At 45.0% G+C, this 16,176-nt stretch overlaps 1 protein-coding gene across 1 annotated transcript in view; it reads left to right on the top strand.

Annotated features, from left to right (window-relative positions):
* Window positions 1–560: 560 nt before the first annotated feature.
* The window catches only part of SUSD3 (sushi domain containing 3), a 52,244-nt gene continuing 36,628 nt past the window's right edge, over window positions 561–16,176 (top strand). The window contains exon 1 of the mRNA XM_081848907.1: window positions 561–3,325. Coding sequence (XP_081705033.1) covers window positions 3,238–3,325 — 88 coding nt within the window. The 5' untranslated portion in view covers window positions 561–3,237. The remainder of the gene's footprint in view (window positions 3,326–16,176) is intronic.

Raw genomic sequence — 16,176 nt, 5'->3', positions numbered from 1 at the left:
AGTGGTCAGAGAAGTAAATGTGAATGGTGCTTTTGTACAGTAGGCACCCCTCTCTATTCTCCATCCAGGAGAGAAATGGAGGATATGTGGTATGAGGAGGCCCTGGGAAAGAGATGTGGAGGGCCATAGCCAGCCCCAGAACATGAGGTTCCCCATCTCTGTCCTGTGAGTGACGTGGCTCTAGTCAGGTAGGTAGCAGTGTTAGTCTGATGCAGTCAAAACTTTTTTTTAAATTGTCCAGTAGCACCTTAGAGACCAACTAAGAAGTTCTGGGTATAAGCTTTGTGTGCTACTGGGCAATTAAAAAAAATTTTTTTTTGCTCTAGTCACCAATTCTTGGCCTAACCTACCTGACAGGTGTGACACAAGGGTTAATTGGGCCCAGGCCCAGCCCATATGCTCCCCGAAGGAAAAGTGGGAGAGGGGCAACAGAATTAATTATGACAGTACTCCTTTGCTGAATTTTTTTTAAGCGCTTTTATGAAACGCCAACCATAATAAACATACAAAAACTACTTCTATCTGTAAGAATATTTTTCATTTGTGGTGGGGAAGGGTTAGTCTTTTTAAATTTCTCATTGCCTCGTGTTTCAGGTGGTACCACTGGCTAGCAACAGCATCCTAATAAGACTACAATCCTTTCTTCTTTCAGGTATTATAGAAGTACCATTGCTTGCTGCTGGAGCACATGGGAAAGGTCCCAGGTTTAATCCCTGACATCACCAGGTAAGTCTGAGAAAGACCCCAGAAAGCTGCTGTGTCAGTCAGTGTCAGCAGTGTTGAGCTAGATGGACCAAGGACTCTACTTCCTATGAGCTTTGGGAACTGCAGTAAAACTTCATATTGGTGCTTACCCTCAAAACTGGCAACTTAGCACTGCTAGCTGAATCTGTGTCGATCTTCTGCAAATTTTTGTATAATGAAGGCTTGGAAAGAGGCCATGAGTATAAGGAATAGGTCAGTTTGGTCTCAGGGTTTGAATCTGAAATGTCAGGATTTCAGCCTCCTCAGGGTCTACAGGGGAAGAAGGAATTTGTACCACACAGAATCTTAGTACGAAATTAAGTGACTGAAAACCATCAACACAAATCATACACATTCATTTTTTATAACTGAGCATTTGGTGAGGTCACAGGAGCACAATGGAATGCAAATGGAGCTCAGGTTTGTTTGATGTTTTGTTTTGTTTCTTTATATTTTGCTGGAAGCTGCTCAATGTGGCTGAGGTAACCCAGTCAGATGGACAGGGTATAATAAATTGTTGTTGTTGTTAACCTGTTGTGGTTGTTCAGGACAATCTGTATTATTCTGGCCTTAAGACATCTGCATGCTTTTGTGCCCGCAAGCATGCATGGCACCTGTCAGAAATGTGTAACTGCTTCAGAAGCAATCCATGGTGCTGATTTTAAGATTGAAATTCCTAAGTAGCTGATTTTCTACAGACCACCATTCCCTCTATTTCAATGCCACACTAACTAACATGATGGAGACTGTACCATCTACACTACAGGCTACGCACGCACGCAACAATTTGGGGGTCTTCTCTCTGTGACTGCTCACTATCTCTGTATGTGGTCTACCACAATCTAACCATCACAACAATAACAAAAGCAGATTGCTCTTTCAGTAATCAGGTTCCCTTTCTTTTAGCCAGATTGTCAAATTGTCTGAGCCCCTCACTTAATAACCCAAGAATTGCACCTTGCTTTTGGTTCACAGGGCCACAGCAGATCTGGGATTCCCACAGACAACGCCTTCCCTGCATTCGTGCCTGTGGCTACATTTGGTGCTTTTGCTTAAACCTGCATTCTTTCCCACCACTTCCTTCTTGCTGATCTGATAAGGCCTCCTTCTCACGAAAGGTGGCTTCTACCTTGAAAATTGCACCCTGCTCGCCGCAGATCATCAGGCCACGGGAATATAAACAGATGGCCTTGCCTTAACTTAGTCCAGCCCAGATCAGATTAATTTCCTGCAGCCAGCCAGCCAGCCAGTCAGCTGGTGGCGAAAGCTACCAGGCAGGGATTAGGTTATCATTTCCAAGGCTCAGAATTAATAATGACAAATTCATTAAGAGTTCTCTCTTGGGTAAGGTTGAGAGAAATATGTAAGATTCCCGATGCTTCCTCTTTATTGCACACCATTTTTATCCTCCTTGGTTCTTGACTTCCCTGTCATTAATTTTCTTTGCCCTTGACTCTTTCTTTTTCTTCCTTTCCACAAATTGGGGGGTAATTTGCACAGAGGCATTTTCTAAAGTGTGAGTAGGTGCACATCTAAGGATCTCAGCACCCTTCACTCATTAACGTTAGGGCGTTTTTAATATATGGGTAAAAAATTAAAATTGAAAGCCAAGTCTCCAAAAGGAAGTGCAAAGTATAAGCCCAAAGTACAAATCTGTGCTTTTGTAAACACCCAGGCACAGAGACACGTGCCTGATGGAAGCCTTCTCCTGATGTCTTCACCCATGATATTCTTACACGCGAGTAAGAAACTTCAGCCACGTGTGAAGATCGGGCAGGTCTGCGTTTTGCGCCAGATCAGCCGGGCAACCTTCCCACGAAGCGCCCATGATCCATCCAGCCCAGCAGGCACTTGCGTGTTTGTCTCACCTCCCGACCCGTATGCGTTTCCCCCGGGCAGCCTTAGTAGTGGAACCAGACGGGGCAGCGACCCTCCTCGTCCAGCCAGGCCTGCTGGCAGCTCTCTGAGGGAGGGAGGGAGGCGTCGGCGCTGCCCGCGCAGCCCCTGAGCATGTGGCTGAAGTGGAAGGAGCCCAGCCGATCTTGCCATCTGCAGCTCCGCGCTGCTGATCTCGGCTAAGGAGGTTGGGGGGAAGCGGGCCAGAGGCGGGGGGCGGCGGCGGCGGCGGAGGAGGAGGAGGGCGGGGTCTCCAGGTGCTCAGCACCGTCCTTCGCTCGCTGCGAGCCAGACGCCGTTGGAGAAGTGCGAGGCGGCAGTTGGGCGGCGAGAAGTCGCGGGGAACGGATCGGGTCCCTCTGCCACGGCACCCTCGCGGAATCCTCCGCCGCCAGCCCTTCCTCGGAATCCCCTGCATGCCTGGATCCCTCGGCTGCCGGAGGAAGAGCCAGAGGCCGGCGGGCTGGAGGACCTCCGCTTTGAAGCTGCTGCACTCACCGTTGGGCAGTACTACCTCCTCCCTCCCCCCGCCACACGCACGCACACATTCTAGGTTGGGCGCCCCGAGGGTCGCGCGAAGGGTCCAGAGAGGGAGAGATGCAAACGGTGACTGCCTCGATCCTCGACGTTTCAAGGACGGTGGTGATCCGCGAGGACGGCAACCATGCCCAGAATAACTACACGGGTAAGGAAAGAGCCGTCTTGGCAGCTGAGGGTCTCCTGGAAGGGGGGCGGGGAGGGGGGTCTGCGCTGCGCTGCCTGGCGCTTAAGATGGGCGCAACGACACAAAATTGGGGGGGGCAAGGGAAGAGGTCTTGGATTGTATAGGTGGGAAAGCCCAGCAAGGTGTGGGATCTGGGTTTGGGCAGGTACCCCCGCCCGCACACTTTCCCTGTAGGCATGATGAACCCCTTGAAAAGAGAAGCCCTGGGTTTCGTTTGGAAGGGCTGCTCTTCTGAGGATCTGTCGTCCTTATGACTGCACGATGCTGAAGGATGGGCACTCTGCAGATGCCTCGAGGCGCTCTGGTTTGGAGCGTTGCTTGCTAAGCTCCAACCTTGGCGCCGAAACAGGTTCCGGGGCTGAGCCCTGCTTCTGTTCCGTGATGCGGAGGAGCCACCGCTCAGCCATGAATGGAACAGGCTCCCGAGTTCATCTGCCATCAGCGCCACTTAAAAGTTCAGAGGTGGCTGGTAGGAAAGATCTTGAGCCCTTGGGGAACTGCTGCCTGTCCTGGGTTGCACTGACCAGCGGGCTGAGTCAATGCAAAGCTGGCATGTGGTGCTAACTAGTTTGCTAGTGGTCAGGAAGATCCTTCAGAGGCTCACTCCTGAAGCCCTGCTGGGGTCTTTCATCCTCAAACGGGCCTAACCAAACTCTGTAACATTTCTGAGGAGCAAATTGCTTTGGCTTTGGTCCCAGGTTCAATCCCCAGCCTTTCTAGGCAACCATGGGAAATAATTCTGGAGAGCAGCTACTGTTCTCTTGTAGCCAGTGGATGGATCAAAGGTACAACTCTGTATAAGGCAGCTTCCTTTTGTTTCTATCTCATTTACCCCAGCCTCATGAGACAGGCCACCTTCTTATTTTATAGACTTAGGGAGAAGTTTAGAGACAGTGAGTTGTCTGCAATACCACCTCCAGATTCACAGAGAGATCAATCAGGATGCAGATTTCAAAGGCACTCAGGGTATCCTGTGCTGTATGTATCCTGCATGACTCTTCTCCTGTGTGGGAAACATTTCCCTGCAGTGAAATAAATGTTGGATTGAGCTTTTGGTGGGGGGTGTTTGGAACCTATGAAGAGGCCCCCAAATCTGACATGCACTTCAGGCTGTATTTTTGGGTAACCCATATCAGATCAGAGGAGTGACTTAGGCATAGTAAAGCAAGATACAGAATAATATATCTGCCTGTCCTGTAGTTTGCCCAATCTGGCTACCTGGAAGAGGAACTAGCTTCTGAATTTAAATTCAGATTTAATGAAGCCAAAAATACACATTATGTGAGAAATCCATAACAGTTCTTGCTTTAAAGTGGAAGCTTTCTCCTTGCACTATTTTCCTGATCTAACCTTTTCTGTCTCTGAAAAAAAAGATAACCAAGCTGCTGTTAGCCCACTGGAGGAAAGAAATTGCAGATACATCCCCCCTCTAGAGTTAAAAGCAGGTTGTTGAGTGTGATTTAGAATGAGAAAATGGTGTGTTTGTGTTTGTGTGTGTGTGTGTGTGTGTGTGTGTAAAATCATCAACACTGACACTGCTCCAGTCAAAGGTGAAGCCCTCACAGCTGCTTTAATGTAAAAAAAAGAAAGACGGTGGGCAATCTAGTAATAGAGTTTTCATGTAATGTCTATTTTGGCTTTAGTATACCTACAGAGGATTTTTCTCTTCCTCATCTTCAGAGGAAACAACTTACTTTTGATTTGGGCACCCTTCAGGATATTCTAAAAACGTATGCTCATCATGATGGCATCCTAAAGTGATATACTCAATGCTAAATGTACCACGAGAGATTGGGGGGGGGGAATTCATTGTTTTTGATAGGGGAAATCTAGGCACATCTAGGCGTGTATATCTTTGGCCAGATATGACAGTTATTCAGAACTAAGAAATCACCAAGGGGCAAACTACCCAGTAAATGCATTGCTTTGAAGCATGTCAGGGGTTTCCTTTTAAAAATGTAACAGTGAACATGCCCCCCCCCCACTGATTTCCATTGAGGCTATCAGGTGCAGGTAGGTAAGGATTAACTTTTCAGTTCCCAGCCACAGTCCCAATGAAACTAGCTTTCCCTGCCGCGTTGCTGTTAGCCTTAGAAAAGCTCCCATTGTTGCTCTTATGTCTACTATTTTTTTAAAAAAAGAAAACAAAACTGGCATGCTTCCAAGTGACATGTAGTTGGCCCTGATTTAACTTTGCTGCTCAGCTTGTTAGTGTCTAGAACAAATGCTGCCCATTGTCTTTTAGTAGAGGAGGCAATAAAGAGAAACCTATTTTGACTTGCTGATTTCAGCTCAGTTTGAGCAGAGCAGAATGCACATTCTTTGAAAGAGACTAAAATCGTACCCTTCACTTCCCTCTTGCTGGTGCACCACTCATTTCTGCTTCCTTTACAATTCTTACCGTAAAGAGGGAAGTGATGTCAGCTGAGGTCATGCAATAAGCTGGCCTCACGCAGAGCGAGGATTTCTCGGCAAGGACACTTTCAGTGGTCATTAGTGGAATGTGCTTGCAGACACACCGTGATACAGAGAATAGGACAATAGTACGTATTGAAAGTCAATAATGAGTTCCTTTATACTTAGGAGAAAATGAAACTGACGCTGTGGTGCAGCTCTCTTGAGAAGTCATCCATTCGCGGCAGCAGTAAACTTTATTTCCTATCCCCTTGAGCTAAAACGGAGGATTCATTGCATTTTCCAAAATCTGGAACTGGGAGGAATGGCCTGCTGGGCAGTTCATGATGAGGATGATAAAATAAAGCAGTTTCCCTGCTTTTATTGCTATCTGGAATTTTGAGTGCAATGCTAAGCATTCACTGAATATCAAAATGAATGGGTACAGGATGTGCTAGTCCTTTTCTTTTAGCAGAAGCCATCTCAATATTTTCAGCTAAAACCAAACAAACCTTTTGCAAATTATGCTTTCCTTAATGCAGTTTCAGTTTTGAAGTAAACATTCCATCTTTTTCTGATGTTCTGAAGCCAATACGGCCACACACAAGATGGAGGTGTCAGCAGGGTCATGGAAGCCCCCAGGTTTGCAGAACTATGGGGCAAAACCCCAAAGTGAGGTGGGGAACCCCAAAAGCAGTCCGGTGAAGACTGGGTGCTGTCACTGAATGCTGACTGACAGTCAGGAGGAGATAGGAAACCATGTTGGAGAAGCAGTGGAATGGAGTTCTGTGAAGGGGGGCATGGCTGGCTTGACTGGAACAACGAACAGGAGCACTCCACACGGCAATGTTTTGTTGCAGGTTCTACTTGTCATTTCATAATGGCTATTTAGCAGCTGGCGTTTGTACCATATATTTTTGAAAAGGCTCACTTGTGTTGGTAGAATTGTACTGAAAATCTGTCAAGACTCTACTTAGAGGAAAGGCTATGGGAAAAGAAGGGGAGCATGTCAACATCATTTAGTTCAGAAAATTCCCTCAGCATGCTTAAGATGTACATCTTTGCAAAGCTGCAAACGCATATTCTCTAACGTTAAAAGTATATATTGCTGGCGAAATCCACAGGTCCCTGATCACGTAAAAATGTAACGCTACCAAGATAGATATCTTACATTTATTTTTGCAGCCCAGATAAATATGAAGAATGGAGAAGTCTTCTGTTCCCCATTTACAGCCCAAACGATTCTGCCAGTGGCAGAAGTTGCCTGTCTAAATCTCCGGCTCCTGGAGTAGCAGCACTGAGTGCACCTGTCTTTCACGTCCTTCTTTTCACTTGTATGTTTTGTTGCAAGGCTATTAGAAATGTAATCTACTTTGCTCACATAAAGCCTGATTCTGTGGGCTTTGCTTTACTATTTATGGTACAGTAATGGACCACCAAGGGAGCCGTACACTAAGAAGAACGGCCTGTTCCAGGTTGGCTGCCTCACTGAACCCATACAGCTTATCAGTCAAAGGTGCTGGGAGGCTGGCAGTTGAAGTGACAGAGTGATCTGTATGAAAAGTGGCATCTCTCTCCTATGTTGCTGTTCTACCCTCACTTACGAAACTATTCAAACAGAAATGTACAGTGGTGGGCACGCTTCCCTTTCCCAACAAATGTCACACACCCCTTAAATATTTTGCGGCGCCAGGAGAAAGCAGTCCATAGCTCTTCCTGTCAGCTGCCTCAAAATTCCGCTAAGAAAATGGCTGCCCTTCTGCTTGTCAGCCCTTTGAAACAGCTTACATTGGTGGTCGTAGATCATGTGTGTCTGTGTATCAGGGGTTGGTTTGTGCAATGCACCATGCTTTTCTAGAAGGAATTGTTGCTGGTTGTAGTTAAGTAGCCTACTGCAGGGCTGCGACAACAGTCCATAATGTTATGCTCATACAACTTCTTCAAGGGATGAGAAGTTCAGATGGGCTGCTTTTACCAAGCATTGGTGTCCTAGAGAATGGGGTTATGGCATATTGTAGTGTTTGGGTTTATTTACCAGTATACAGGTTGAACTCAAAAAATGGCCAACTTCATTGCCTCACATCAGAGCTTTTCATTATATTTTAGTGGATGGTAAACATCAGGCATGGGTGTGTGTGAAATGAGGTCCCCCAGGCTTGACCCTTAGGACTCTACCCAGATCATACACCCTCTCTCTAGGCTTCTGGCATTTCTTCACACACTAGGTATTTTTGTCTGTGTCTAGCCCTGCCCACCATTGGTGTGTGGCCCTCAGAAGCTTGCCCAGAAGGGGATGCGGCCCTCGGGCCCTACTGTTTGTAATGTTTATATTTTACTTTCTTGCATTGCTGTAAGTCTTCAGACCTTTGTAATGGAAGGCAATAAATCAAGTAATAAAAATGAAAGGCATTCAGCATTCAATAATGCTCTTTATAGACAGCCTCTAATAGTGCAGCAGTAAAATTTCTAGCACATTTGCAAAGCTAAGCAGATTCCAGTATGGTTTTGAACTGGATGGGTGACCGCGTGTAGAATTGCAGGGGGTGGGACTAGATGACACTTGGGGTCCCAACTCTACAGTTATACGGTTCTACGATTCTTAATCTCTTTGTCTTTCTCTCTCTGTGTCTCCAAAAATCAATTCATAGATGTACACATCTATGGAGACCTATATTGCATCAAAGTTACCTAGGGAGAAAACTATGCCTGCCTGCTGCCTCTTCTGATCAGCTTTCCCTATTCAGAACATTCCTAAGTGGTCTTGCACCAAGAAGCAGTCTTCTAACAATTATCTCCAATGGAGACCCATTGCCAGAATACCCCAGGCTATTAACACCCCTTTGTCAAGTTCAAGACTCTGCCCCCTGCATATTGACATGGGTAGTCAGTGTGGTTTTCTCCAGATTTTGTTGGACTCCTTTCAGTCCCAGCCAGCTTTGCCAAAGGTCAGATATGATGAGAGCTGCAGTCCAACAACGTTGGGGAAGCACCATGTTGCCTTAAGGCAGTCCACAGTGATAGCTCAGTCCATGTGAATTGGATTGTAAAAACCAATAGCAATGAATTGTCATGAGGAATTTGAAAGAAACTGTATACAGGGAGTGGGCTGGGCCCTCTGATTTCCCTTGCCAAATACAGTTATGGCATCTACTCAAGATAGATGCTCAAATCTTTTTGTCATAAAACGATAGAAGAAATCATGTCAGGATTGAGAGAACACTTAGAAATTCAGCTTCTCTTTGCTCAGGGGCTGGGTGAACAGACAGATTATCCTGGAGTGGACTTATTATTTGGAAAGACCTGCAGAGCCATAAAAATGTGTTTGTGTATGAGAGGGTAGACCACGCATATGTATCCCTGAAGTGACTGCATGGGAGCTTCTCTGTGTGAAACGCTTACTGCTGATAAATAACTTCATTTATCTGAAAACCATTTATAACAGAAATTTTACACATGTAAAACAATTTCTTATTCATAGACAAAGCACATTGGACAGGAATTTAGTGAGAGAAAAATGCGCCCATTTGCACTGTCTTAGGCTGCATTAAATGTCCCCTCCTGGCGCTGAGTTGCGCAAAAGGTCTAGAGTCCCCACTTTACGTATAGGCATAATTGTCATAGTCCTGTCATTTCTCAGCTTACAGCAAAGGCCATTTACCTTATGGTTGCCATTACTGCCAAGAGACCCAATTTCACTGCAAAACAATGACTGAACAAAAGCTAAAAGCACAAAAAAATTGCTTTTGTATTTTTGCATTAACAGGGGATTGGATGAGGTGGCCTTTGAGGTCATTCCAGCTCCATGGTTTTACGATCACTCCCAGAAATCACCAGTCATTTAACTAGAGAACTCATAGCAGCAGGCAAAGACGTTCAAATTGCCAGTCTCCAGAAGTAAAACCAGTGCTTTTTTCTGGAGTACTCAAGGGTACACAGTACCAACACCCTTTTTTCTAGAAGAAAGGGCACTGGTTAAAAGCATGGCATGTACTGTAACAACTTGTGAGTATTCTAGAAGAAAAACACTGAGTAAAACAATATAATATTCCCTTATAGAGGAGCTGCTTGAGTCCTGACTTTATTCCCCTCAGACACAGACCCTGGAGTGAATTAAGAGAATGTAAGTCTCAATCAGTCTTTAATTCAAGGTTCTACTATAGCCATTGATTGCTTTTTTATTAGTTAGGCAGACCAGAGGCCTGAGGTAGAAGCAGGGTAATTAATCTGGCTGGAAAACTATTAATAATTCCCAGGCACTCCCATTTTAGCCAGCATACTAATGGACACTGGAGTTCTGCATTTTGGAGCGTAACAAGAGGCCTTCTGGGGTCAGGCCAAAGGCCTTTCTAGTTCAGCATTCAGTTTCCCAGAGGCCTCTTGGGAAGTCCACAAACTGGGCATGAGAGCAATATCCCTCTCATACTATGGCTCCTCCGGTGACTGGCATTCAGAGGTATGCTACCTCTGACCCATGAAGACTAGCAGCTATATTGATAGTGTTGTTCTCCATAAATTTGTCTAATCCCATTTTAAAGCTGCCTAAGATGGTGGCCATCATTGCATGGTGGCAGCGATTTCCAAAGTTCTGCAGCGGTGTTTGTATGAAGACAGGTGAAGGGACCAAAGGGGTTTGTGATATCTTTTGAACACAGCCAAATTGGCTCTCTCTCGGGGCATAGGCTGATGTGGTGGTTGGTTCCACAGCACTAGCCATAGCTCAGTGGCACAGCATCTGTGCTGTGTGCAGAAGCTCCCAGGTCCAATCCCAGTTAGGGCTGGGAGAGACTTCCTCTCTGAAACCTTGGAGAGCTGTTGCCGGTCAGTGCTGACAGTCCTGAGCTGGACAGATCAATGGGCAGACTCAGGGTCACAGGCAAGGATGTCTTCCTACCAATATGGCAGATAGCATCTCTGCCCCCAAACAAAAAACCAGGCAAGTCCATTCTATGCTCATTGCATCCATTGAGTATCTTGAGTAAAGTTCATCAGGTGATGGGAATGGTTCTCATTGAAACTGGGCCTCCTCTTCACAGGAAGAGGGCTTTGTCAGCGATTCAGAATTAATAGGTAAAGGATAAAGGACAGGGTGTCTCTCTGTGTTGCCCAGCTGCTTGTAAATGATTTGTTTCAGTGATGTTACCTTGTGGGAAATGCTTAGAAATAAAGTGTGGGAAGGTGGGGGGTGAGCGAAGATTCACTTTGCAAGGCACTTGCCTACCTTTCTGCCTTAGACCCGAGCAACCTTGTGAATCCCTTTTCGGACATCAGTGTTTCCAGAAGCAATGGTCCGCAAATCTGCACTTTAAAAAGCTGCCTGCTGCTCAGCCATGAAAAGGTCAAGGGAACTGTGCTTCTAGCAATGTCCGTCCTCCCCGTTCCAAGCGAAGAGATCAAAGCCAGGATATAAGTAATATATTACCTGCAATATAAAATGCGAGCACACCAGGCGGGCTGCATATCCTTGCTTCAGCTAGAATCTGCCATAAAGGATAGTTGACTGTGTGGAAAGAATTAATATAACGTATACTTAACATGACTTTGGTGCTCCAGGTGTGGATCCTTATGCAATGAAAATGGCACTGTGCAATGTGTGCATGCACAAGAGGGCAGTATCAGCCGGCTTGGATATGGGAAGGGGAAAAAAAGCCTTAAAGCCTTAAAACACGCACTGTTGCAAGTGTCACATCATACTTGTTCCACATTTGTAAGAAATTGGTCTTTTAATGTGGCAACACACACACTTTGGAACTCCCTGCCTATTGACATCAAGCACGCTCTTTCACTGTACTCTTTTCAATGCCTGCTAAAAACATTTTTGTTTAGGCAAGCCAATCCAGACATATTGAACAATTTAATGCATTTTAACCTGGTTTTAGCTTATTGTTGATTTTGATTATTTTTTAATGTTTTAAATAGTTGTTTTTACTGATAATTTTATATTATTAGAATCATTTTACAGTGGTACCTCGGGTTACAGACACTTCAGGTTACAGACTCCGCTAACCCAGAAATAGTACCTCGGGTTAAGAACTTTGCTTCAGGATGAGAACAGAAATTGCGCGTGGTAGCTCAGCAGGCCCCATTAACTAAAGTGGTATCTCAGATTAAGAACAGTTTCAGGTTAAGAACGGACCTCCAGAACGAATTAAGTTCTTAACCCGAGGTACCACTGTATTTTATTCCTTTTGGATAAACCACTTGGACGTTTCATTACAATGAAGTGGTATATACAGTTTGTGAAATAAAACCAAATAAATAAATAAAGACTTCTCAATAAGGACTGAACACATGGTTAGCGGCCACAGAATGCTGGGCGATGTTGGTGGGAGGCCGAAAATGGAGGCGTGAGGGAATGGAATGGAGTATCCTGGAAGGAGGTATGGCAGAATAAAAGTAGTCCACACCACAACATTCTGTCACAAGTTCCCTTACACACACACACACACACACACACACACACACACCTGCCTTAGCCGTACTCTTCAATACTTTCTTTAGACAATGTATGAAAAACTTTTATCATCATTTGAGAACTGAAAAAGTGGGGTGCTTTGAAGGGCTGGCTTGACAGAGTTGTGTGAAAATCCTCATGCTTGAGATGCTGTGAAGCTTTTGGAAAGTTCTAGTTGTGGCACTTGGCCGATGATGACCACTTTGCTGATGGAAATCACATGCTGCACAAACACAGGAATAAACACATACACATGTGAAGCACCCTCAGAGTCGGACATATGAGCAAGGCCCAAACAAGGAGTGTGTGGCTGAAATCATAATATATAATAAACCCTGTGATAGTAGTCTGAATTTCGACTGTGAGAAGCACCTAGAAAGCAGCTGTGGATGGGGTGGTGAGGCAGCACTACACACCTGGCTGGTCCTCTGGCTGGTCATTTTGCTGCTGCTTACTAGGAGGTACAGAGGGAGGTGGTGGTGAGTCTGGCACAGTGCGAATGCACCTGCAGAGTCAGTCCAGACTCCTGCCGGTGTGTTTGCACCACATCCACCTCCCTTCTCTCTTTATCTCCTGTTAAGCAGCTGTGGTGTGTCCAACCAGAGTCAGCTGAGTGATGGCACCCCAATGCTCGCTAGTGCTCCAAAGTCATATTCTCTCCATCTCTTAGTTTGTTTGTTTTTAAGAATTAGATTAGCTATCTTTTAAGTTTAACATGAGGTTAGAATTGGTAGTGAGCAAGTAATCAGACACAATTTGGGTTTGCCTCTCTTGTTTTCTAGGCAGATGTGCTGATATTGATTGAAAAGGTGAGGGCCATCTCTGCTTTGCTACATTAACCGAGGAAGTCTGTTAGAACTAATTTGCGGCGTTTTGCTTTGCCATTCTTTTCATTACAGTGATAAACAAGCTTAACTTGTGCTTGATGCCTGTCATCTTCCCCTCGTCCCCCAGGGTCAGGGGAGCAAAAGCTTGGGCACGGCAGTTTAATCATTTGTAGGATGTGCAAAGGCTTCCCGGTTATCTTATGCATATTCCTGCCTTGCCAAATAACAGTGTTCGCGCGTTTGCCACAACATTTATTTGCCAAGGTTGGTGTGCGATTTTCAACAGGGTAGGATCACCTGAATGTGCATTGTCCATATTATTTTGGATGATGGTACAATTATGATCCCTTCTTATAGGCATAGGGCAGGGCTGATGGGAGCTGAAATGGTACCTGCTTAATTGTACAAGCTTAAATGTATATGATTTGCACAATTATTGCATGCACAAGCATTTCATGTAGATGTGTGGGTGGGGGTCCAGCCGGATGTCCACCTCTCTGGTCAATACAACTGACTGCCTACATGATTCTTACATGAGCAAACTGTAAACACAAAGGCTCTGTATGCATAGTGCAAAAAGCACCCCCCCTACATATTAGTAGTAAGAACAGCCATTGTATGAATAGTGCTAGTGCTGTGGTACTAATAGATCAATCACCACCTCCCAGCCTAACCCACCTCAAAAGGTTGTTGTGAGAATAAATAGAAGGGAAGAAAGAATAATGTACACCATTCTGAACAACTTGGAGGAACTGTAGGGTATAAATGGCATAGTAAATAAATAATGTACAAATGCTCTTGTTCATATTAAAAGATGGAATGGCTGACTAATTGGTCACGATACCCAGTGATGGCTACTGCAGAGAATTCAGAAGAACAGACCATAGATTTACTAATTCTCTGCGATGAAAAGTACAGCTCTTGTTTCCTATTCTGGTGAACCTTTTTCTTTCTGTCATAAAATGAACTGATCCACTCCTGTGCTTCCACTATTTTAATGGTTTTAGTGCAGGAATTCATGTGGCCACCTCCTCTGGGTTCAGTAAAGTACATTTCTGTTCTAGCAGTTCTGTAATGGAGGTCAAAATGGTGCGAAAAGAATGAGCCTCGCTTAGCCTTGAGCTGGGTCAGCTTGAAAATTCAGAAACGAAAAACTGGCTTACATCTTCACCTTCCTCCCACAGAGAACGTTTCCCTCGTCTGGCACGATCCAGTCTGACGGATGTCATGTCACTCTTGCATCAGCATGGTCATGTTGCCATTGTGAGATTCTGTAGATGCACCATGGCGTTATTTGGGGTGCTGAACAGCATTCGAATATAATAGCTTCCATGTTGTAAAAAGTTGAAATAAAAGGAAGCCCTGTGGAACTCTTTTCTTAGAAAGTGGACTTGTGAGATTTACTATTTCTCTTCCAGAACGAAAGAAGCTTGGCTGTTAAGACTGGGATCTTCTGTCGTTTTCATGTCGTACATCTTTTGCAGCTCCAAGGTCTACAGGTTAAAGCAAAACAAATGCAAACTATTAGAAGTTTTCACATTTTGTGTGTTCAGATAATATTTTCTGTTCTTCCTTTTGTCACCTGCCCCAGTAGTGCATACATTAAACCAGGTGTGGGTTACCTGTGACCCTCCAAATATTAAATCATGTGGATGGTGAACCTTTGACCTTCCAGCTCATCAGCCCCAGCCAGCATGACCAATGGTTAGGGGCGATGGAAGCTGTAGTGCAGCAAGTATTTGGAGGGGCACAGGGAGCTCATCCCTGCTGTAAGTTTCTAGACAGCTGGCTCTAACTGGTATGGAGGGTGGAATAAATGCATCTGTTGATATTTGTGTTTCATAGAGACAGAACATCCACTTGGTATCAATAGTCTGTTGCTTGTCTTTATATTTTCTTTTTCTCCCCAGCACACCCTTTTTCTGTGGCTGAGATTTAGTTTAAGCACACCACCGTCACAACAAAATATGCCTCTTGCAGGACAGCACAAATTGATGACTACGACAGCTTTTTTTGATAACATGCCAAGCAGCTAGTAAATGTAATGTTTAAAAATATATAATCTCCTCTCGACCAAACTGGCTGAGCATGTTCAGTGAGCTACCTGAACATAAACCATGCTCTGGTTTGAAATGCTGGATAATTTATGGAGGTAATGTTTGTTCAAAGAAGGACTGGAAAATAGGCAGCCTTTTCCATACAAATGTCCACACCTCCCTGCTTTTGACAGTTCTGAGGGGGAGGTGAAGGATTGTTTTGTCTGCTAATGCTGGTTATACAAAGTGTGTGTGCTGCAACAAAAGGCAGGAAATTCCCTAAAGCTACTGCTGAGGGTTTTGGGCTCTTTCTGCCAATTCAACCCCCATTTAATACTCCTTGTCCCTTCTTGGATTTCAGTATCCTCCAGTTTGGGGTCTGCTGGCCTTCCTCAAACCTTCAGCTATCCTGAGCTGCTTGCCTCTGTCCTCTAAACCAACCTTGGACAATGGGGCAGCTCTAGACTTGGTCATGCTAAGAGGACACCCAATGAAACCATGACCAATTTAAGGCATATTGATGCCACCCTGTCTCCTTTAAGCATGAGCAAGTCTGGATCCAAAACCCCATGGTTGTAGCTTCCTTTACTACTGAGAAGTTTCCTTCCTTTTCATGGTGAAAATCTGCTATGGTTATCCTTTGTTCTGAATACTGGAGATGTGACCTAGGTGAGTATCAGAGATCCTCATGCCTGGACTGAGAGGTGGCATAGAAGAAGGAAGTTGACATACTAGCTGCCTTGCCATTTTTTAAATGCAGCTCAGTGGTAGAGCATGTGCTTTGCCTAGAAAAGGTTCTGGCTTCAGTCCTCGGCACTGCCAGGTAGTTTTGAAAAAGATTCCCGGTCCGGAGTCAGGTGCACTGCTGCTAGTCAGGATTCCCTGAGCTTAATGGACCAATAGTGTTACTCAGTATAAGGCAGGTTCTTTAGCTCCCATGATATGCATTGTTCCCTTTAGGTACCTTATAGCATCCCTGGGGCTGTGTACACTATGCATTTATTTAAAGCACCCCCCCCTCTGAATCCTGGGAATTGTAGTTTCTCCAGCACAGAGCCACAATTCCCAGCACCCTTAATGAACTGCAATTCCCGTAATTTTTTG

Source organism: Podarcis erhardii (genome assembly GCF_964252035.2).
Source record: "Podarcis erhardii genome assembly, chromosome: 2".
Lineage (NCBI taxonomy): Eukaryota > Metazoa > Chordata > Lepidosauria > Squamata > Lacertidae > Podarcis > Podarcis erhardii.
This window is presented reverse-complemented; position numbering and strand designations above follow the sequence as displayed.